General features: G+C 38.9%; 2 protein-coding genes across 3 annotated transcripts in view; one reads left to right on the top strand and one right to left on the bottom strand.

Annotated features, from left to right (window-relative positions):
• The window catches only part of ARHGAP28 (Rho GTPase activating protein 28), a 78,750-nt gene extending 67,285 nt beyond the window's left edge, over window positions 1-11,465 (top strand). The window contains exons 11-15 of one of the 2 annotated variants that reach the window (XM_015618694.3): window positions 1,638-1,835; window positions 2,541-2,684; window positions 4,819-4,943; window positions 5,684-5,748; window positions 7,564-11,465. In XM_015618694.3, the coding sequence (XP_015474180.1) occupies window positions 1,638-1,835; window positions 2,541-2,684; window positions 4,819-4,943; window positions 5,684-5,748; window positions 7,564-7,655 (624 nt within the window). In that variant the 3' untranslated portion in view covers window positions 7,656-11,465. Of the gene's footprint in view, window positions 1-1,637; window positions 1,836-2,540; window positions 2,685-4,788; window positions 4,944-5,683; window positions 5,749-7,563 lie in introns of both variants that reach the window. The other variant, XM_015618693.3, reaches the window with a different exon arrangement.
• A 1,166-nt stretch (window positions 11,466-12,631) lies between these two features.
• LAMA1 (laminin subunit alpha 1) overlaps window positions 12,632-20,972 on the bottom strand; it is a 98,674-nt gene continuing 90,333 nt past the window's right edge. The window contains exons 57-63 of the mRNA XM_015618692.3: window positions 20,327-20,439; window positions 19,066-19,255; window positions 16,947-17,105; window positions 15,701-15,854; window positions 14,970-15,103; window positions 13,677-13,899; window positions 12,632-13,200 (exon numbers count right to left, since the gene is read on the bottom strand). Coding sequence (XP_015474178.1) covers window positions 13,040-13,200; window positions 13,677-13,899; window positions 14,970-15,103; window positions 15,701-15,854; window positions 16,947-17,105; window positions 19,066-19,255; window positions 20,327-20,439 — 1,134 coding nt within the window. The 3' untranslated portion in view covers window positions 12,632-13,039. The remainder of the gene's footprint in view (window positions 13,201-13,676; window positions 13,900-14,969; window positions 15,104-15,700; window positions 15,855-16,946; window positions 17,106-19,065; window positions 19,256-20,326; window positions 20,440-20,972) is intronic.

Below are 20,972 nucleotides of genomic sequence, written 5' to 3'. Positions count from 1 at the left end.
TTGAGATAAATGCAATTTAATAGAAAAACAAAAGTCGTTTCATGAAAGCGGAGCAAAAAAGGGACCTCACCACTTCCCCTGGGCAGGCAGGTGTTCAGGCATCACCAGGGGAGCAGGCCTTCATCACATGTAACAAGCTACTTGGGAAGACAAATGGCATCACTCCGAAAGGCCCCCCTTCCTTCATCTTCTTTCCACCTTTTTATACTGAGCCTGATGTCACATGGTCTGGAATATCTCTTTGGTCACCTGTCCTGGCTGTGTTTCCTCCTGATTCTCATGCACCTCAGCAGTGTGGCAGTATGAAAAGCAGAAAAGGCAGTAAGTCCTGCTCAGAAATAAGAAAAAAAAAAAATCTATATTACAGACACTGTTCAGCACAAGTCCCAAAGATAATCCCATATCAGTCAGTGTGAAAAGAAAACTAACTCTACCCCATCTAAAGCCAGCACACAGCCATCCCTTCACTCCTCCCCACCCCCCAATGGGATGGGTGAGAAAATTTGAAAAAAATGTAAAATTCGTGGTTTGAGACAGTAACAGTTTAATAGAGCAGAAATGAATGGGAAAACAATAATGATTAATTAATTAGAACACACAAAACAAGTGATGCACAATGCAATTTTCCACCACTCAGTGACTGGTGCCCAGCCAGTTCTTGAGCAGTGGGCCAAGACCAGTTTTCCCCACAGTTTAGATACTGAGCACAATGCCATATAGTATGGAATATCCCTTGGGAGTCAGCTCTCCAGGCTGTGTTCCCTCCCAAGCCCTTGTGCAGCCCCAGCCCCCTTGCTGGCATGGCAGCATGAGAAACTAAAGATTACACTTGACTAAGCGTAAACACTGCTTAGCAACAACTAAAACACCAGTGTGCTATCAACATTATTCTTATCCTAAAGGCAAAACACAGCCCTGTACCAGATACAAGGAAGAAAATTAACTCTATCCCAGCTGAAACCAGAGCAATATTGCAGGACTCATTGGTAGACCCCAACTCTAACCATAGCTACAGACTGTGCTATTTAAACATTCAAGCAAAATTCTGAATGAGCTACCCAAAAGGGGAAATTGATTTCCTTTGACTCTGACAAGCATGTACAGAAGTAACATCAATGAACAACCACTTAGCTCTTCTTGCTTTTGTTATCCCAGAACAAAGGTTTGGGGGTTGCTGGCAGAAATTTCACGTTGTATTACACGTAGGACTGGTGCAGATTTGAAGAGACACTAATTTCCCTGAGTGACTGTGATATAAAAAGCATTGGCCAGATATATTAAAATGGACATTTGGTAATCTGTGAAGAAAGTTAACTATTCCCTTGCAATACATGTACATTTTTCCTCTACTGTAGGATTCAGAGCCATAGTGTAGACACTGTACTTACCTTATAAATTTGGGACTATGCTCTAAGTGATAGATAACTTATTAATGTGTATTTTGATAACTTAACTATTCTACTGTGGTTGACATAGGTTGTTGTAACAACAAGAGCCAAAGTAATCCAAATACAATGAAAAAAACACTAAATTTCACCTCCAAGTGCAAATATAACAGCCAGACATGTGCATTTGAAAATGCTGCATTTCAAAAGTAAAATATTCCCTGAAATTGAACGAGTACTGTTCTTTTCCAGGCCTTTCTTCAGTTCCTGAAGAAGGTGGTTGCTAATGAAGGGAAAAATAAGATGAGTTTGTGGAATGTGTCTATGATTGTTGCACCAAACCTCTTCATCTACAAAGGGAAACGTGCAAACCAACAAGAAATGCAAGCAGCCGCCACCACCGCACACATTGTGAGGCTTTTAATCCGGTACCAGGACATCCTGTGGACAGTGAGTAGTGCTGGTTCCGCCTTTATGGTTCTATTACACTGCAGTGATTTTGCTATATGCAGGACATGTGCAGAAATCAGAATAAACTGACCTTCCACATAGAAACACTTTCTTTAGAAACTAACTGGAGTCTTCCATATCTAGAATGAGGTACCCTAACAGATATTTTTGGATTGAGAGTTACCTTGCTTATCTAAGACATCTATTTTAGCATCAATTGTCTTCTGGAAGTACCTCTCCCACACCATTGCTTATACAGTGATGCACAGAAGAATGATTTAATCTGGATGTATAGGTGATATGTCTAAACTTGAATGTGATTAGATGTCTGCTTAAAAGTCTAGCCCACAATAAAACAGGACAAAAGTGTGTACAGCTTTTTGGGCTTCTGAGGTTGGCCTGAAGATATTGACAGTCTCAGCTCATTTTCTCATAGCAGAGGGAGGGTATAATGGGGATTGCAAAGACTATATCCTAATAAAGTTCCTGCAGCTGCAAACATCACTTTAAAGTTTCATATGGCATGAAAGATGATCTTCAGTTTCATCAAAGGGAAACTGTAGGTTGTTAGAGGAAGCTACTGATTGCATGTATCTTCTAGGAATAAACAGAGTTTCTGCTGTCTAAAATTTGGTGCCCTTCTGAAGACCCGACACACTGGGGGAAAATTACTGTATATTCTAAGATCTGGTTTCCTCCCTCTAGGTCCCATCCTTCCTTATTTCCCAAGTGAGAAAAATGAATGAGGCAGCAATGAACAACAGCAAGAGACAGTTGATGTTTGACAAAGGAGTGAGAAAACTTCTGAGGAGAAAGACCATGGAACGGGAGAGACCTGAAAGACCAGAGGTGTGACAAAAAGCAGGTTTTAAGGGCAACTTTAAACAGACTCCCTCCTTTATCTCATTAAAGATTCTGGGTGTGGGGAGGAAATTTTGCCATACAAAACAAGATTATTTGAGAGTTATCTTGAAAGTTGTGCTTCCCAGTCCAACACTCCAATAAGACAAAGTTTTGGGAATAGATTGAGAAAATGTAAGGAAGGCAGAATGATTTCCAGCAGCCAAAGCTGCCAAGCTGGTTTTTAACCTGTTTCATAAGATATGGTTATATGTGGACTGTTCCTGACAGCGATGATTTGTAGATACTCAACAAATGAATGGATCTGTAGCTGAGTAGTAGGATAATCTATATTAGGATTAATTGCATTTATCCATGTCCTGGTACAGTCCACTTGATATTCTCCTTGCAAGCTTTAGTCTTAGAGCTTTGCACTAGATTTGTAAGCAGAGAAAATTCAGTTTGCCTACCATAAACACCTAAACTGTGACTAAATGTTAAGCACAAAGTGAAGTAGATTGTGCTGTTATTCCCTGTATAGTCAGGTAGATATTTTGGAGGATTTCCGAGGCTCCAGAAGCAGTTTTGATTTAAGAAAATCTGACAGAAAAACCTTTCTTTGAAGGTCTTAAAGCCACCAAATTTTATCTAATGCCTAGAAACAGACATTATGATTAGATTTACTTGGAGCACACTGCTTTGTAGACAACTGAAATTATTTTACATATTAGGTGCAACATACAGTTTGGGCAACAAGACATGTTGTGTCTCTATGCAGAACATCCACAGTCCCTAAGGCAACTTACATGCATTTCCATGTATTAACTACCTTTAATAACCTGAAGATGAAGTATTTAGAGTCTTCCATGAATGTTTAAAAGAATTAAGACTGGTGAATTGTAAAACTAATCAAGGAAACGGTAAAGGACTCTGTAGTTGTTGAAGAATAGTCTTGAATAACAAAAGAAAAGCCAAACTAGGAAGGAATGGTACACAAGGTTATGAGAAATAGAGAATGAGCAACCTAGTACAGACAAGAGAGAAAATGCAGAAGGTAATGTATGGGGGAAAAAGTAGAAAGATAAATGTTATTTATGAGTGGTGAATCCATTCTAATTCACCTTTCTCAAGAATTTGCCAGCACTGACTGAAGTGTTTTAGGTAGGGTTGGACATACATTGGTGCTGCAGATACAGACATAGATGTTGGTTTAAAATGGCAATGTAGACTACTGTGATGCAAAGTTAAATTCAGCCTGGGATGAACACTGGGATAGACTCCTTCTCTGAGGAGAGTCAATTACTGAAGTCATTGCACCTTGGGAAGACAAGTCCATTGATCAGAGTAATTTGCTTTACATTTAATAAAAATGAGGGTAGCCATGGCGAGGAGCTGAAATATGAGGGGTAAATTGGAGGCAAATTCTGTTTGGATAACTGAATTTAATGTTGAGAGCACTTAAAGCAATCCCCAGGTCTCAGATGTTCTAAATTACACAGAGACAGAGACTGGAGAGACTATTGTGTTCTGGTCAGCATGGTATTAACTGGATTTGAACTGGAATGCAAACCTTGCTAATTGATTTATCCACCATTAATCATGGAAGAGTGCATAAACTTCATAGATGATCGTTTGAACCCTACACAAGGTCAAATTTCAAATTAACAGAAACCATATGGTACTTGATGTTTTACTGTACACACACTTGAATCTAGCTGAAGATGCAGGAAGCAGAAACAGAGAACTGGATCTTTATGCCTCAGGAGAATTTCATCTTTAGAAGAAGAGATATTCTAAATAATTTTAATAATTTTTATGTTTTCAAATAAGCAGTTGGTCCACTGACTAATGTTAACAGAAGTTGAAGTTACAATTCAAGGGCTTTACCCCGTTGCATTTATGTGCTACTTACCAAAGACTTTGTGCCTTTGTGATGTATTTGATTTGTGTCTACAGATTTGCATTTGTATGACTGTAAATGTCTTTTGAAGAGCCAGGTGAATGCAGGACAGTGAGTTTTGCAAGCAACCTCAAATGAGGTTGCAGATCTGCTTCTGAATTGAGCTAGAGCAGTTATTTGTCTTAGACTTACTCTATTGAATATTGATTTTAGGGAGCTGTCACTTTTCCTCCATACTTGCAGTCTGACATACCCGAGGGGGTGATAAGAGTTTATGCTCCACTGCATTCAAAAGTCTCTATGGCAATTCAACTCAACAGCCAAACAAAAGCCAAAGACATCCTGGCTCGATTCCACTGTGAAAACAGGTGGGTAAAGTAGAACATTTTGTTTTTCCTGAACAACAATGTCAGAACTGTAAATGAATAGATTGTTCCCTCTTCAGAGATTCATAGGTTTACAAGAACTCTTTTTCTAATCTAAAAGTTCAAATTTATGGTTATGTTGGTCAAAGAAATTTTAACTACTTATCTTAGTCTTTCTATTTTACTTAGGAATTGGCTCCTATACAGAATCAATCTATCAATCTACCCTCCCTTACATCACTATTAAAAATGTACATTAAATATATATATATATATTTTATATAATAATATATGATTATATATTTTGGTTTATATTTTATATATATATTTTTATATTATTTCATATTTTGCCACATAAAGAACCCAAAGGGATTGTTCCACATCTATCCATAAGTCTAGAATGTTTTTATTTCTGTAAGGTAATAATTATTAACAGTTACTGGAAATGGTAAATTGTGTCTGAAAGTCTTTTCTGCAAAGTCTTCCCATGTTACTACATAAATCTGTTCTTTGAATAAATAATATAAAATAAATAATATAGAAGGTTTAGTTGACAGTGATGCAGTAACCCACCTCTGTAGCAGATTCTTTATTCTGCAGTGGTCCGTTCTGCAGAAGTTGTTGGTTTCGATAAGACAGATCAAAGGGGGAAAAATGTCAAACTTTAGCATACTATAGATGATGGGTGATAAAGCAGTGGTTATAACAAAAAGACAAACTGAAAGGTTTTTTTTCCATCCTAGCCGTGGATCATCACAGAATGTGAGAGGCCAGATCCAAAGTTTACATGAAATTGGAGGAAATATAGGTAGGTCTCAATTTTGAAAATTAATTTTAAATGTACTTAACCTCTTAAAACACCTCAGGGCAACACTGTTTTGACACAGCTGGGTCTCTCCTGTTCTCCAGTCCATTTGAGGAAAGGAGCCAGACACAAAAGCTGTTAGAATCGATGTCATTATTTATTCCAATAATGTGACAGGAGGGGGACCCCACAGGAGAGAATGAACCCAGCGGCTGGATCTCAGCAGCACTTTTTACAGTCTTGCCAAATTCATCTGACCTTTTGCTTACCTCTCTCACTCCTGTAACCGAGCATTCCATGAGTAAGAGATCCTCAGTCTTCCTCTTGCAAGCACATTCCACCTCGCTGTCAAGCCTTTTCCCAAGACCTCTTTCTTTCTGTATGTATGTAAGCGTTGACCTCCCGAAATAAAACCCCATGGAATTGTGAATTTAGCCCCTGCACGTATGGGTGTTCTACACTGACACTAATCTGTGTGCTTTATTTAGATTGCAGATTCCTTGCAATAGGGATTTTGTCTTCTGTTTCATGGAGTGACACTTCATATAACAAAAACAATGGCTTATCCCACAAGTTTCTGTCCTAAAGGTCAAAAAATATATTTTAATTTGATATTACACAATCCCGGCTCTCTCCTTTCCATGTTCATACCAAAATTCCAGATGGTCTCTTGGAGTCAGTTGTGAATTATCTGATTAAATTATTCCTCGTTTCTTCTAGATTCAGCTCTACAGAGTTCTGTAAAGTTATTACAGAACGTCACAGACTTACTTCAGCAGCAATCCAGAATCAGTCTTTATTAGTGATGATAAAATAAAATTAAATTGGACTAGTGATTTGCTTTGCCTGTCCAAACAAGATGACCAGTTGATGCTTAAACAGAAGAAAGATCCTAAAAGCCTTGTGAAACAATCCAGAATATTCCTACCATGGTCTTCCAAAAATCAGGGCATTTAATTTGCATCTTCATTTAAAATAATTTTTATAGTCCTAGATCCTTCAGGGTACCTTAGTCCACTGATTATGCATTAATTCATTTATATTGCTTTCACTTGAATAAAATCATTAGGACCCCAGTGACCTTATAAGTAACCGTACAAAAATTTTACCATCATCTTGTGTCACAGCAAAGTAACCTCACCAGTGAAATTACTTCATTACCCCATGTAAATGCAATATAGTCCAACAAATCAATTTAACTCTAGAATTTATTGCCTTATTACTCAACTAAGAGGCACAAAATCCTCATTCTGGCAAAGGCAGCCACAACTTCCCAATCACCAGCTAATGAAACAGTCAGAGTGCAGAGGATTTATTTTATTTTTTTTAACCAGCAAATTGGCAACTCCCAAACACCTTGTTAGAGTCTCAGCATTTCTTTACAAGATCCTACTGTATGGGAACACATTGTTTACAGAGCTACTTTTTCAACATTTAAAAATAGCGTAGGAGTCAGAGAGTTGTAATTCCAGTTCAGTAAATGCAAATAAATAAAGCCCCCTATACTGTGGCACTTACTCTAACAGCGTTGTTGATGCTTCTAAGGAGACCATATTCACTGTTTGACTAAATGTCTTGTCCATTACTCAGGCATCCTGCCTAGAAGTGACAGTGAATTCATGACTGTCACAGGGTAAAATCACTGGCAAATTTACCAAAAGCCCTCTCTGTATCCAGGCACGGTGTTAGCTGGATGGACACACCAAACTAGGCTTGCTGTGTGCAAGTCAGAGAAACATTCCAAGGACATTTTAACACAGCTCTGTCCCTGTGTGCTCAGAACATCCTATGACTCATGGCTGACAATCTCCTTTTCAGGTCAGCACTGTTTGGACCCAGATGCGTTCATGCTAGATGTCTACCGTGCAAATCCTCAGGCAGAATGGGTGATAAAACCAAAAGCCAGCTGAAGCAGAAGGCAGCAGTATGCTGGACAAAAGCCAAATGGACAAGAGTGATGCCTATCATTTTAAGCAGCTCTTGCAGAGAGACAAAACAAAATGGTAGCTACAGGACATCATTTCTTCCTACTGTACTGTCCAACTGATGGTCAGCACATAGTACTTTTGGTATTCCTGTTTCCAAACCATCGGAAAAATATCACATTAGTTATGCTTTCATATGGATTACACTTGTGCCAGCTGGCCCAGGAGGTGAGGAGGGCAGACCAAGGTACGGTGTTCGTTTCCTGACCTGGTGTTAGAACAATTTTTGGAAATAATGCAGTGGCATCAGATGAATGAACCACTACTGACCACAGCATAACACAGAAGCGTGACAGAGACATTGGAGAAGGGAAGGTGTCTGTCAGGCATGGAAGGTGGAAGCTCAACATGCAGTAGTGCCAAGACAGCTGTGTGAAACCCAAACCTTTCTCCTGAAAGTAAATGCATAGTGTGTGTTACTGTAATACTGGTGCCTCTCAGTCACTCCCCATGAGTACCTGATACTAGGGGTGGGAGGCAGGAGGAGGAACTATAGACAGGTGTACTGCTCAATTTATGTACCACTGTATAGCTCACTACCAGTCTTCCAAAATCATCCCTCTGGATCCCTCAGCTGTGTGCAATTGTAATGCCAGAAACCACACTTCCTTCCCTTTCCCTCTCACACTAGTTTCAGGAGACAAAGGCTTAGGTGAGAAGGGGCATATGCCCCTCGCTCTGCCTTTTACTTGATACTCTCAGAATTAAATCTGTGGAATGACAGACTGTGAGATGTGTTAATGGTGCCACTTACAGTCATCACCTTTTTTGTTAAACATTATAGTTTCTAATTTGTAACCTAATTCTTTTTATTTTGTTTATTTTAGCTTTAATATGTAAGCAATTTTTATACTCTTCAGCAGCATCAACAAGAGAGATCTTTGTTCAGGACTTGTATAATACAGCATGGAGAAGAAACAGGGCTTCCAATGAGAAAAGGGATTTAATAATTTACACATTAGGTCTTTAAAACCGTAGCCAATCTAGGCCCAGTTGTGCTGGGGGTTTTACAAATACACAGCAAATTGCCGCTGGCATGCAGTCTAAGCAAACACACAGACTGACGGGAATAGTGGGCTGCAGCTGCATTGGGAATGTCAGATAGGATTTCTGATTTAGAGCTAGTCACAAGAGCAAGCAATGTTCTTCACTCAATCATCTCACTTGGGCCTATGATGAACTAAAAGAGGTTTGTTAAGTAGGGAAATCACAAATCTCTGGAAAAGAGCAAATATTTTTTTCATCTCTCATATGCAGTAAGTGGGAACCAATGCCTTCAACTGCACTGCCATGTGCCCATCATTAGATGATGATGTTGTGCAGTGAAACCACCCCTAGCCTGAGCAATGGTTTTTCTTCCTGATCTGGACACAGGGACGAGGCAGAAGCTCTGTTTATTACATGGCAATTTAAAAGCACTCTGAATCAAGTCCTCCAGGTGAACATGAAGTCCGCTATCCTCTGGAGAAAGTCTGTAACTCGTGATGCTCTGCTGAAGCTGTGCAATGAGGATCTGAACCAGGAGAGCCTCTAAAATGTGTCGAGTTAATTGTGTTCTCCAGCAGTTAACTTTTATTGTTGGTGGTCAGTGAAAGAAATCAACATTGAATCAGTAATTTTACCAGCAGCAATAACATCTACAGAGGGCAGACTCTGTCTTCTTTCTTATCTTCTTGATAAAAAATGAACAACATTAGCAAACAGCGACATTTTTAACTTTCTGGTTGTTTTGGCTTTTTGTTTGTTTTTTTGTTTGGTTCTTGTTTGTTTGGTTGTTTTTTGTTTTTTTTAATTTTGGTTTTGTTTTTCCTTTTTCTTCTTAACACTAAGGGAGACATAGTTGCAGCCAGGAAAAAAACAGGACAGTTGTATTATAAAATACACTCCTTATTTTGACAGCTATTTATTTTAGATATACAAGAGACAGTAGATCTGTGGCTTGTTTATAGGACTAAGCATAAACGTTTTGTCGTGTGCTTTGCTCCTGATACCCTTTAGTTCCCTCTGTGGCCGTGGACAGCTCTTTCTGCTTATGCTGCCCTTGTCTGTCAGCTGCAAAGCAGGACTAGTACTTTCCATATAAAGGCAACATAAGAATTAGTTGAGTTAAATTCTACTCTCAGATGTAGCCAAACAATTCCCTGAGCAGATCAGGAGTTACAAACATCCATCTGGGAAGGACAAACTGAGCAAAGATTTTTTATGTGGAAAGTGCTTTGAATACAAAGAGAATCATATAAATGGTAAGCATCATTGTATCTATAGCCAACTAAAAGGCATTCTGTGACTATACAGAAAAGCTAAACATTAAGGAAATAATTTGAAATATCATAGCAAATGAGCTAACTTCATACAATACTTTCAGACAAATACATTGACCTCCTCTACCTTGCCCACTCACTTCACTCAGTGTTCTCAATTGCTGTGCAAGGGAAAGGACAGAACAGCCCTGTGTTCATGCTGCAACTCACTCAGCATGTTCTGGACCTCATCAATGTTATTTCTGAAATAGATCTCCCTGCATTCTGTATAGAATACAAGGGGGGTTTGGAAGACTTTTACCACTTCAGAACTTAAGGAAGTCAAATATGATGTAATAAAATCCATCCTGTGAGCTCTTGTTTTATGCTAAAACTGCCTATAACTTTGTAAGACATGCATATTAGCAGATGAATTAGATTCTACATAGAGTGGCAAAATACCTCCTGTCTCTCAAACAGAATGTCAGAATTCTCTTTTGATACAAATGGCCCTAATGACCCATTTGTAGTGTTTAATACTGTTCCACATTAAGTTGTTTTGTATTGTTTTGGTACACTAACTTGATTTAATATGCAGCAGACAAATGGAACAAGCTCAATAGCATTTTGAAATATGAGGTCTTAACTTTAGGTCTTATAATTCAAGATGCTGGTGGAGGCACAAGGAATTTTGTTCCTTTTAATAGAAGCTGAAGTCAAAACTAAGTTGCAAGAGGATTGTCACCTAACAACATATGTGGAAAGCTATTAGTAAGAAAATGGTAACAAGCAGGGAGAAACTTACTGAAATTCCAAAGATGCCTCAAGCATTTATATACTCCACGGTTCTACAAGGACAGCATTTTGCATATCAACACAGAGAGAGAGAGAGAGAGTATTGTAAAAAGCAGGTGTTGCAAAACAGACTGGAATGCTTTAACTTGTATGTGCAGCGAATGTCATTAGAAGGTGTGCATGTGTGCAAATGTGTCTGTGTCCATGTATAATATTAACTACCTCACTCTGCATTTTCCAGGAAAAATATTTTGGCTTAGACGTTTACTACTTAATCTATTATCAATTTCACATTAACACTAACAAAGTATTTCTTTTTGTATGAGGCAAGATTTGAAATTACAAAAAAAGATCTAGTAAAATACATGTTTCGGGATATGGTTGAAATTTTATCCAAATCACGTTGCCTAAATTATGCTTGTAATGTGAACCTTGTGAGATCAGATGTTGGGGTTAATAGACAATGAATACAAACACACAGTGATACATTTTCATTTTTCAGTGGGTTTCTACTCATGTGTGTCTTCTCTGGAAAATAATACAATGCCACTAATCAAAGTGTTTGTATGTACGTTCCCTTACAATCCTCATTATGTTATGTGTTTTGTTGAAGTATGCCAACATGTAAGTGTATTTGTACAGCAGAGTGCGTCCACTGTATTGTATCCATGTTAAAAATAAAAATAATACAACAAAGCTAGCTCTTCAAATCTATACATGTGTATTTTGGATAGAAGCAGGGGGCAGAAAAGCAGTAGTGTTTCTGTTTTAAAAGCAACTGTGTTGTTACAGCACCTGAACAGCTGTACAGAGGACCATGGTCTACCACCCTTGCTGAAGTGGAGGAGCTCTTTGCTCCAGAAGCTCTTCACTTGGACTATCTCTATGCAATGCACAAAACACACTGCTTGGAATCCTGCCTCATTGAAAGTAATGGCAAACTGCTCTGGAATTTCATTTCAGCCAGTATTTTTTAAACTAGCACAAAATACATAGAGAGAAACTAACTTTAGAACCAATTGTACAAATGCATAGTAAAAGCCAAATAAAATTGGAAGGAGCAAACAAAAATACTGCTAGTTCAAAGAGAAAAAAAAAAGGGGGGGGGAGTGGAATGGAAGTAACTTGAAAATAACTTTTTTACAGATGCATGTTGAAGTATAAGACACATTTGTCACTGCTCAATGATCTGGCCAGTTGATGAATGGATGTCCTTACTTGATTGAGATTGATCACAATTCCCAAGATTTGGGCTGGCTCAAGAACAGCTACTGGAAGACTCATTTGAGAAACAGAGGCAGGCACAGTAAGAAAAGACAAAGATACAACTGCAGGCTGGCCTCCGAACTGCCTCCCAGTGTCCATAAGAAACACTGATTTCCAAAGAATGATGCATAAGTTTGCATTGCCAAAATAGATAAGTTTTTTCCCAAATAAGATCCAAATTGTTTCTTTAGCAACACATCACTTCACAGGCATCTCTGTGCCATAGAGATGCTGCTCATCCTGAAGCTGATTCCATGAAAGCATAAACAGGAACATAATCCATCTAGCCAGTGTATCTGTAATGAGTGTCTGGATAGTAAGGCAGAAGGAACTGGAGCTACCCTGTGAAGTGTAACTAAGAAAATTCTATTTATTAAACTCTGAATCTGAAACCTTCAAAATTTTGCATTTAGTCAGTCTCCTGCTCCCTCTGCTGGACTATGTCCACTTACATTTCATATAATCAGTCATATAATGGCCCAGATTGGAAGAACCCTTAAAGATTATCTAGTTCCAACCTCCCTGTAGTGGGCATACTTGCAACTTCTCAGCCTTCCAGCTCTTTTCCTTCTAACTAAAATATATGGACAACTGAACTACATGAAATAATGCAGTTTATTGTAGTTTTATTATGTGGTCCAAAATTATTACCTTCTTACAAAACCACCAACACACAATAAAATGAAATACTGTCAAGTAATCAAAAGAAAACATACTGTAAACACTGATTATTAAAAATTCCCAAAATAAAAATATCCAATTAATGCCATTTAAATTGTTGTAGAGGTATTTGTTGTTTAAAACCATCTAGTTAAAATGAAGACATTGAGCTTCTGATTAAAAAAAATAAATGACCTGAGCTGAAAAACTACCAGAAAAATCAAATAGATGGCAGTTTCTTATCGGTTCTTCTTTTCATTACAAAATGAGAATGCAAAATAACAGATAGAAAAAGCCAAAACAAAATCCAACAAACCCTCTCTCAATCCAGTTGGGCTTTGCTACAGTTCAGTGCTCAGCCCCAGGGCAGGAATGAGGAAACACTCCGCGCAGGTCAAAAGCTCTGCTAAAGTCAAACAATTCTGTATGTTGGCCCTTGGTCAAAACAAGGTTCCTCAAACAGCCATGGAATGAACTCTTGCTTGTGAGGCAGTTTTGCTTGACATCAGCTGAAAAACAAGCATGAAATATGTAAAATCTATTTCCACCAAACTGAAAAAATACAAAGATCCATGTTATTAAAATTCTGCCCCTCTGAAGTGACAGATAAAACCATCACCTGAGGAGCATCAGGTTCCATTCATGTCTGGATGAACTGTGACATCACAACAAGGATGGTCACTGCTCTTTTCAAGCATAAGCCTTGCACGGCAATAACTTGGCAGAGTTTGCAGAAATAGTTCTTGCCAGGGGACAGTGGAAGGTGAGAGGGAAAAACAGAGGAGAAACAGAGAGGAAAAACAGAGAGCCACTCTGCATGGTGTTTTTGAAGTTAAAATAGAAACTAGTAGAATATGAAGCAACAGCTGAGCTGTACACAGTCACAATTCCCATGGCAAACTAAAAGGGAGCACGTGTTAAGAGTCACTCTTGTGGGAGTGAGTGCAGGAGGGACAGAAGGGAAGGGAAATATTATTGTACCTACCAGGATAACCTCCAACATAAATGGGATTGTTTGTATCTGCAGATGTTGACTGGATGTAGGGATTATCAGTGTGAACCAAATTCCCATCAATTATCAGCGAAATGCGATGTTTGCTTTTGTTTGCTTGAAGCTTGTGCCATTTCCCATCGCACAAGCTATTTGTGCCTCTTGGTTCGTACGTAGCCGTTATTCTGCCAGCTCCATTGTTGACATGGAATAAAACCTGTACAAACAGCCAGATGCCAATGAAGATATAAAGTAAGAATACATTAACTAATCTGCCTAGATAAAAGCACAATCACACTAGTGCAGAGATTTCCGTTTTAAATGTTTGGCAATGTGCGCGGTTAATGTTTACTTTGATGGATAGAGTAGATCCTTATTAAAGTGTTGTTTTTTTTTAATTTAAAACACTTAGATCTACCTATGCAATGGTCCATTGATATACTTCACTAGGAATTTCAATGTTTCTTACAAATAGAAATCAAGATGTTTTTCACAGGACCTTTCAGATCTGAAAGAAGATTCACTGTTTATAACTGAAAAGAAGAAAGAATGGCCTGAAAGCACCTGTCATTGCCAATAACTGTATTGATTTTTTTCATGTATTTATTTTTCAAAGCAGCAGACATTTCCTCAACTTTGTGGTGAGAATTAATATGTAAGTATTAACTGGGAAAGTATGTCCCACAGAAACAGTGACATTTAATGCTGTCTCCAGCTAGGAAGCTTTGAATAAAAAATGAGCTATTTCTGCAAAAACAAATACTTAAGAGCAATCAAGTGTATATTTTTTATGCAAGAGATGACTGGAGAACTATGTATATTGATTGTTAAAAGGTTTATGGAGCATAATGGCGAGTAGAAGTAGAGAATGAGTTAATTGCTCATGAATATTGAAGAAGAGGTTACAAAACAGTGTACATTGTATATGCAATATTTTTTTTCAAGGACAAGGATAGCTTTATGGCACAAAAAGTAATAAGCAATAAAAAAGATATATATTTGGTCTAACACACAAAGTATATAGTACAGGAGGTCAGAGTGGCTGCACACTAACATAAATTACACTAATTAAAAATCCAGAAAGTTCCAGTGGCTTCTACTAATCGCACATTTTATCATATGATGGCAATGAGAAACCTTGAGACAAAGTCTGTTCTCAAAATTCCTTCTGTGGAAAGTTGCCTCCATCACACTTCACTGGAGTGTATTTCATGCATTCCAAGAGTTTTAGCCTCCCAGTTTCAAACAAGCCTTGTGAAATCAGTGTGCCTGCACAGGGCAGCCTACCTTGCCATGTACAATTTCCAGTCCAATGGCATCAACCTTGGCACTGCTGACCCCAAGAAGAACCCCATGCACCGCTGTTGTACGGAACTCCAGGGTGATGTTCACATCAGAGCGCACTTTGTAGCCTTCTCTGACTGAAAAGAAGTTAGAAACTTCTAGCAGAAGACTGTTGTAATCCACAGTGTACAAAGTTAAATATATATCATTACCATTAAAAGGTCTAAAAAACTTGTTAATTACGGTGCTGGAATATGACCTTGCAGAACCTCTGGAAAATAAGTTTTCCAAAGTCATAACTCCCATTTTTTACTGGAAAATATGAATTCCAAATAATAATAATAAACAAATTTTTTTGTCATTAATTCAAATTTAACCCATTCTATCTCATTTGTAAGAAACAGTAAAGAGCACAAATGTAATCCTTTATGTTACTTCCCAAGTCTTTTGTCTTCATATTTCTTAACAGACCTTAATATCATGAACATGGATATTCTTAGCTAAAGGAAAATGTAGTCCATTTCTTTCACAGTGCTAAAAATCATTAGTTCTTTTATTTGAGCAAGATAGCCTTTTGCAGAAATGGCCACTTTTGGATGGAGTAAAGGGACTCAGATTTCTGAGCCCCGCCCATATGCAGGGCGTGCACTCACTGTGTGAGGAGTCAGTTAATTACACACAGTTAGAGTAAGACTTAAAAGAGTAAGGCACTGTTTTCATTTAAGGACACTTACCAAGAGCAGCAAAACCACTTCCATCAAAGAAAGTACCATCCTGCACTGTTTCATAGCATTTATTCACAGCAAAGATAGAGACAGGACTCTCATTGTCCAGTTGTTTGCTATTAATTGTCATGCTACCAATGCAGGCAGGAATACTGTGAGTAACCTAAGGCATATGGAAACATAAGAGACAATATTTAGTATAAACTGCTGCAATCCTCTCTTAGGGATTCACTTGATCTTACTATAGATAAAATGTTACCTGAAGAACATAGCAGAATCTAAAATATTTATGTAATTAAATTTCTGTTATTACATATAATTATGTGCGGTTCATAATGTCTTAGAGCCAAAATCAAATAGTTAGAAGCAGAGTATACACTGTCTGTAATATACAGAAAGAATTGTACTTGCTTGACTGCGTGCAGGGATACACCCAGCTGTAAAAACATTCCAAACATGCTTCATTAATGAGTAATCAAGATTTTTGCATTGTAGGACATTTTGCAAGTTCTCTTAATGAAAAAAGATTAATCTGAATCGCTCCAGAGGGTGGATGGGTACTGGAACAGGCTCCCTCAGGGAAGCGGTCACAGCACCAGCCTGACAGAGTTCAAGAAGCATTTGGACAATGCTCTCAGGCACATGGTGTGACTCTTGGAGTGTCCTGGGCAGGGCCAGGAGTTGGACTTTGATGATCCCTTCCAAACCAGGACATTCTACAACTCTATGAGAAACATTATCATCATCACCAGAATCCTTGTTGATACCATGGGCTGCACAAGGAGGAAGGGGACAAAAACCTACCCTCTAAAAGCATGTATTAAAAATATGCTTTAGTCTAAAGACAGCTAAAACACATATTTCTTTCAGAAATATTTAAGGCAGCTAATTTCTGTTTGAATGCTATAGGACTGAGGTACTAAATTTCTGAGATTTTACGTCTTGTTTTTACCTTATACTATGAAAGACGGGAATTTATATTCTTTATCCATTTTTAACATTGAAACAGAATGAAAAAAAAGTTAAGGGCTATTACTAACACACAAAGATATAAGCTGTAGCTGGAGTCATTAAGCCATCGACAGCTAGAAGGATTTATCTGGTAAAGGGTCATTACTTTCCATGTTGCTTCTTTCCCTAAGTACTTCTTTTTAGCCTGTCAGAGACAGGATGCTGAATTAAATGGGTTTGCTGCACTATATGCTCATTCTAGTCTTGCAAAATGCGAGAGACACCTTCCCACCCCAAACCTTACATTCCCAAGGTTCTTCGGCACGTAGTCTAAGGGGAGTCCTCCCACATAGAGCTTCCCTTCCACGTCCAAGGTGCTACCATCTCCCAGAGCATTGACTGCTACCAGTTCCTGTCCATCCACAATGATTGTGCCTTTTCTTTTAACATATTCCGTCTTTACCTGGAAAAAAGGGAAGCATGCAAACGTAAATGAATAAGGTAAATTTGTTACCTAGTCATTATTTGCTATAGAAATAAACAAGACAATTGTTTAGTGGTTCAATTGCTTTGACATTCTGTTCTGAGGCACTCTCTTGAAATTCTTCCTGAGGCTGAGACCATTTCTGAATACAACTGAGCAGTTAAACAGCTTTCTTGCCTTCCCAAGGGCTCACAATGATTTCATACTGTCCTGCCTAAGGTTTCCAGTGTTTTATTATTTCTTTAAATCACCTGTTTATTGCCTTAGGATATGGGTACATCACTGAGTTTGGAGAAAGGCGTTCTGTGGTGGCGTCCTGCAATTATTGTGCTGCCCAACAGCTGAGGCCTTGCTGCTCTCAGAAGTGCACATTCCTATGCTGTCATTTTATAATAGGCTGTGCTAAGTTCACTAGGACCAAAAAGCTCTCCAGTTCTTCTTCAAGTCCATCTTGTTCACTCATGTCCTTATGCCTGCCTTGCCCTAAAACAATTACTCACATGTGGCTGAGGGAAGTCAGCGAGCCATTTGTTCTTCTCTATTTACTTTTAGCCCCAGTCATGAGTCGTGACTAGGTTCAACATCAAGTTTCATGAACATTTGGGCTGGTAAGGGGATAAAGGGGCAAAGCAGGGTGATATGAGCAGAGGGCAGAGAATGAAAAGAAGTGGTGCTTCTTTCAGTAGCAATGCGTATTAGTTTGCATAGATTGCAGAGGGACTGCAATGGTCACCCCCAGGTGGGAAGTGGTGTGACTCAGCCTTAATCTCTGAAGAAGGCTGAAGCTCCTGCTTTATGTCCTAGGTAGTAAAGACAGGTCAGCTCTAGTATGTAATCTGTTCAGCTCTTAAAATATGGATAGTGTCAGTATGAGTTTTATGTGAGTATGTGAAATTTTAAATATGCAGCTGTAAGTCCTGGAGCATTCTTCCTCTCAGAGTAGGCAGCAGAGCTTAACTGTGATATCTCTGACGGAAGTTCACATTTCCTTTCTTCATGTTAATTTCTGCTGTTTTTTCTTCTGCTGATTATTTATGAACAGCAAAAAACTCTGCTGATTCCCCCAGGCACCTAGAAAAGCTGGCAGCTTTGTGTCATCAATCACTTTGTCCCACAGAAGTTGCTTCCTAGAGTGAAGGCTTCACATATGGATAAAGGAGGGGAAGCTTAGCAGGATGAATATTGTCATCCTCACCTGCCTTTAGGAAAAGCGATATCCTCAGAGTTACTTCTAGAACTCCTGCAAGCATCACAGTCACTTCTCACACAGAAAGCCAGAGCCAGTAGCAGGTGGGTTGCTCGGAGGAACTGGGCCAATAGAGACTGACGCAATCTTTGTGCAGAAGGCCCTGAGTGCTATGTGACACCTCCAAGCTGTAGACATAATTTCTCCTCAACTCTACTTAAGACAAGCCCTCCATTCATTTCAAATGTCCCCCTTTCTCATGTTGCCTCAACCAAGGGAAGGAAAGACAGTGCTTCCCTGTTGTCACTAGCTGCTCTGACATGCTCAGGTAATAAGCGGTAAGTGGGAGAAAAGAGAAATTGTGCACCCACAAATCTTTGTCACCCTGTCACTCACTGAAGTGCAGGTCTTTAGTGACATAATGCATTGAAAGCTTTCTGTGGAAAAGGTCAGACTTTTACACCTCTCTGTTAGGTACCTCTCTGTTGAAGATGACAATCACTACACAGTTGGTGAACTATTTAATTCCTAAATAGTTTGAGATACTTGACAGCAGTTGGAAAGATTTGATGTACAATTAGTGACAATTTTAAAAGGAAATAATTATCAAATTTAAGTTTTCTGAATGACTTCATGGTTGGATCAGAACCAGTTTGCTTTTGCAACACAAAAAGTATACAGAAAAGGCAAGCAAAATCCATAGCAGTACCTCCAGGGAAGAGAAAATAGAGCACAAGATTGGCGACCACCTACCGTATGCCATTTTCCATCACTGACAACAGCAGGGTGAAGAGCTACTGCTTTTCCTTTGCCTAAATCAAATGAGAAATGGAGCTGTCCCCCATAAAGCTGTAGGGCTGCATAATCAACCTGGTTTTGGTGAGCCATGTAGTAAATCAGGCCACTGGAGGCAAAGGTTCTGAGATTCAGCTGGACGGAAAGTCTAGACAATAAAAATTCAGTGTTACTGGAAAGTATTTCTTCTGCAGTGATGAAGAGTTTTCTGGACACAGAGAACAGCCTGGACCAATTTATTGTTATGAAGGGATATTTATTATTTCAAAAGCCAGAAAAGTAGAAATTATGTTGATTCTAAGAAAGCATGACTTATAATGTATTTCTTAATGGAAATCAGTGATGTACCTGTCAGAAGAAGAAAAAGTACTTGTCAAAGCGTGAGATGAACTTTAAGGGGGACAGGCTCAGCTGTTTGTGACTGCAGGCTTGCTTATTGCCCCAAGAAATGAACCCATTCCAGGATAACTTTATGGCATCCATTGCTATTAGCCAGGCTTGCTGGGATATTATGGGCAGACTGAGAACAGAGGGAGGCTTAAAAGGTAGAGGAGATGAATGAGCCATTTATTATGGAGACACCAGGTTCAGACTACATGGGATCAATCCTCTGCAATGCCCTTTGCTCAGTAGCTGTAACAGAAGGGCTAGAAGGAAAAACCACTCTTTTCTCAATGCCTGCAGAGACTTCCTGAGCTGAATGAAGCAAATACAAGTGACTTGCAGGCTATGTGATAGGGACCTTGTTGGGAGCCTCTCAAACAAGTCAAAGAGGCAGAGAGGCCTCTCTGCCACACATTAGGTCTCAAAAAATTATTCTTCTCAGCAGTCTCCTTCAAGTGCACCCTCAAATATGGAAGATGCACTTGCAGAAAATAGAGAGGAGAGGGTGAGATGTCATCTGCATCAGACAAAGGAATAGGGACCGCATGTGAGCTCTCTGTGTGCAAAAAAGAAATCAAAGTACTTACAACAGAAGGTACAGCAAGACTCAAGTCTGAGAGGAAAAAAAATGCAGAATTCTGACCATGAGTTACTAAACTCACGATCATTAACCTGGGATATGATACTTTCTTCCATGAGGAGCCCAGAGAAACCTGAAGTGAGGGCCATGCTCAAAGCTGGCAATGCAGTGATCAATCATGAAAACCATCACTGCACTTCTTGCAACTCAATGCAAAGTCACACTGTGTGCATGTGTAATTCAGGATATACTTACTTCTTCCTGACAGCAGACTGATTGAAGAGCAGGGTCAAGTGGCTGCCTTTGGCAAGTCCAAACTGATGGGCACCTTGAACATGATCAGGCAGCTCATCTTTTGCACAAACTACCTGTTAATGAAGGGATTTATTAAGTAGGATAGTGTCAGATGCTGCCCAGCAACTGTTGAATGAAAATGTGCCCGCATAGAACTTTGTAGGAAGCAAAACTGAGCCACAAGATAACCACAAAGTATACAGCACAACATCAATTAACTAAACTCACAATCATTCCAGCCTATCCTCAGGCTCAAAAAGAACTATTTCTAATGATTGAACTATGTCTTGTAGGCAGCACTGGCCTTCCCTGCTGAGAAATGTTTGTAGCTTGAGACATATTCAATTTGCTTTTTGTCTTAATTGATAGCCCTTTTGATAACTAATGCTGGAAGTACAATTCCAGTGTGAAAATCTTATAGGTTTGGTAGAAATATTTTCCCATTTTATGAGGAAACGTTTTTGTTATGATTTGGGGTATGGAGAAGAGCTGAGTAACAGAATATGAGCCAAAGCTATAGTTTAGCTTTAAAAAGGACAACTTACTTATTTTTATAGTCCCAGTTGTATGTATGAAATCTTGCTCTTTTATAAAATCAAATGTATAA

The sequence above is a fragment of the Parus major genome, chromosome 2 (genome assembly GCF_001522545.3).
Source record: "Parus major isolate Abel chromosome 2, Parus_major1.1, whole genome shotgun sequence".
In the NCBI taxonomy this organism is placed as follows: Eukaryota; Metazoa; Chordata; class Aves; order Passeriformes; family Paridae; genus Parus; species Parus major.
Note: the sequence above shows the minus strand (reverse complement) of the source record. Positions and strands in the feature narration are given on the sequence as shown.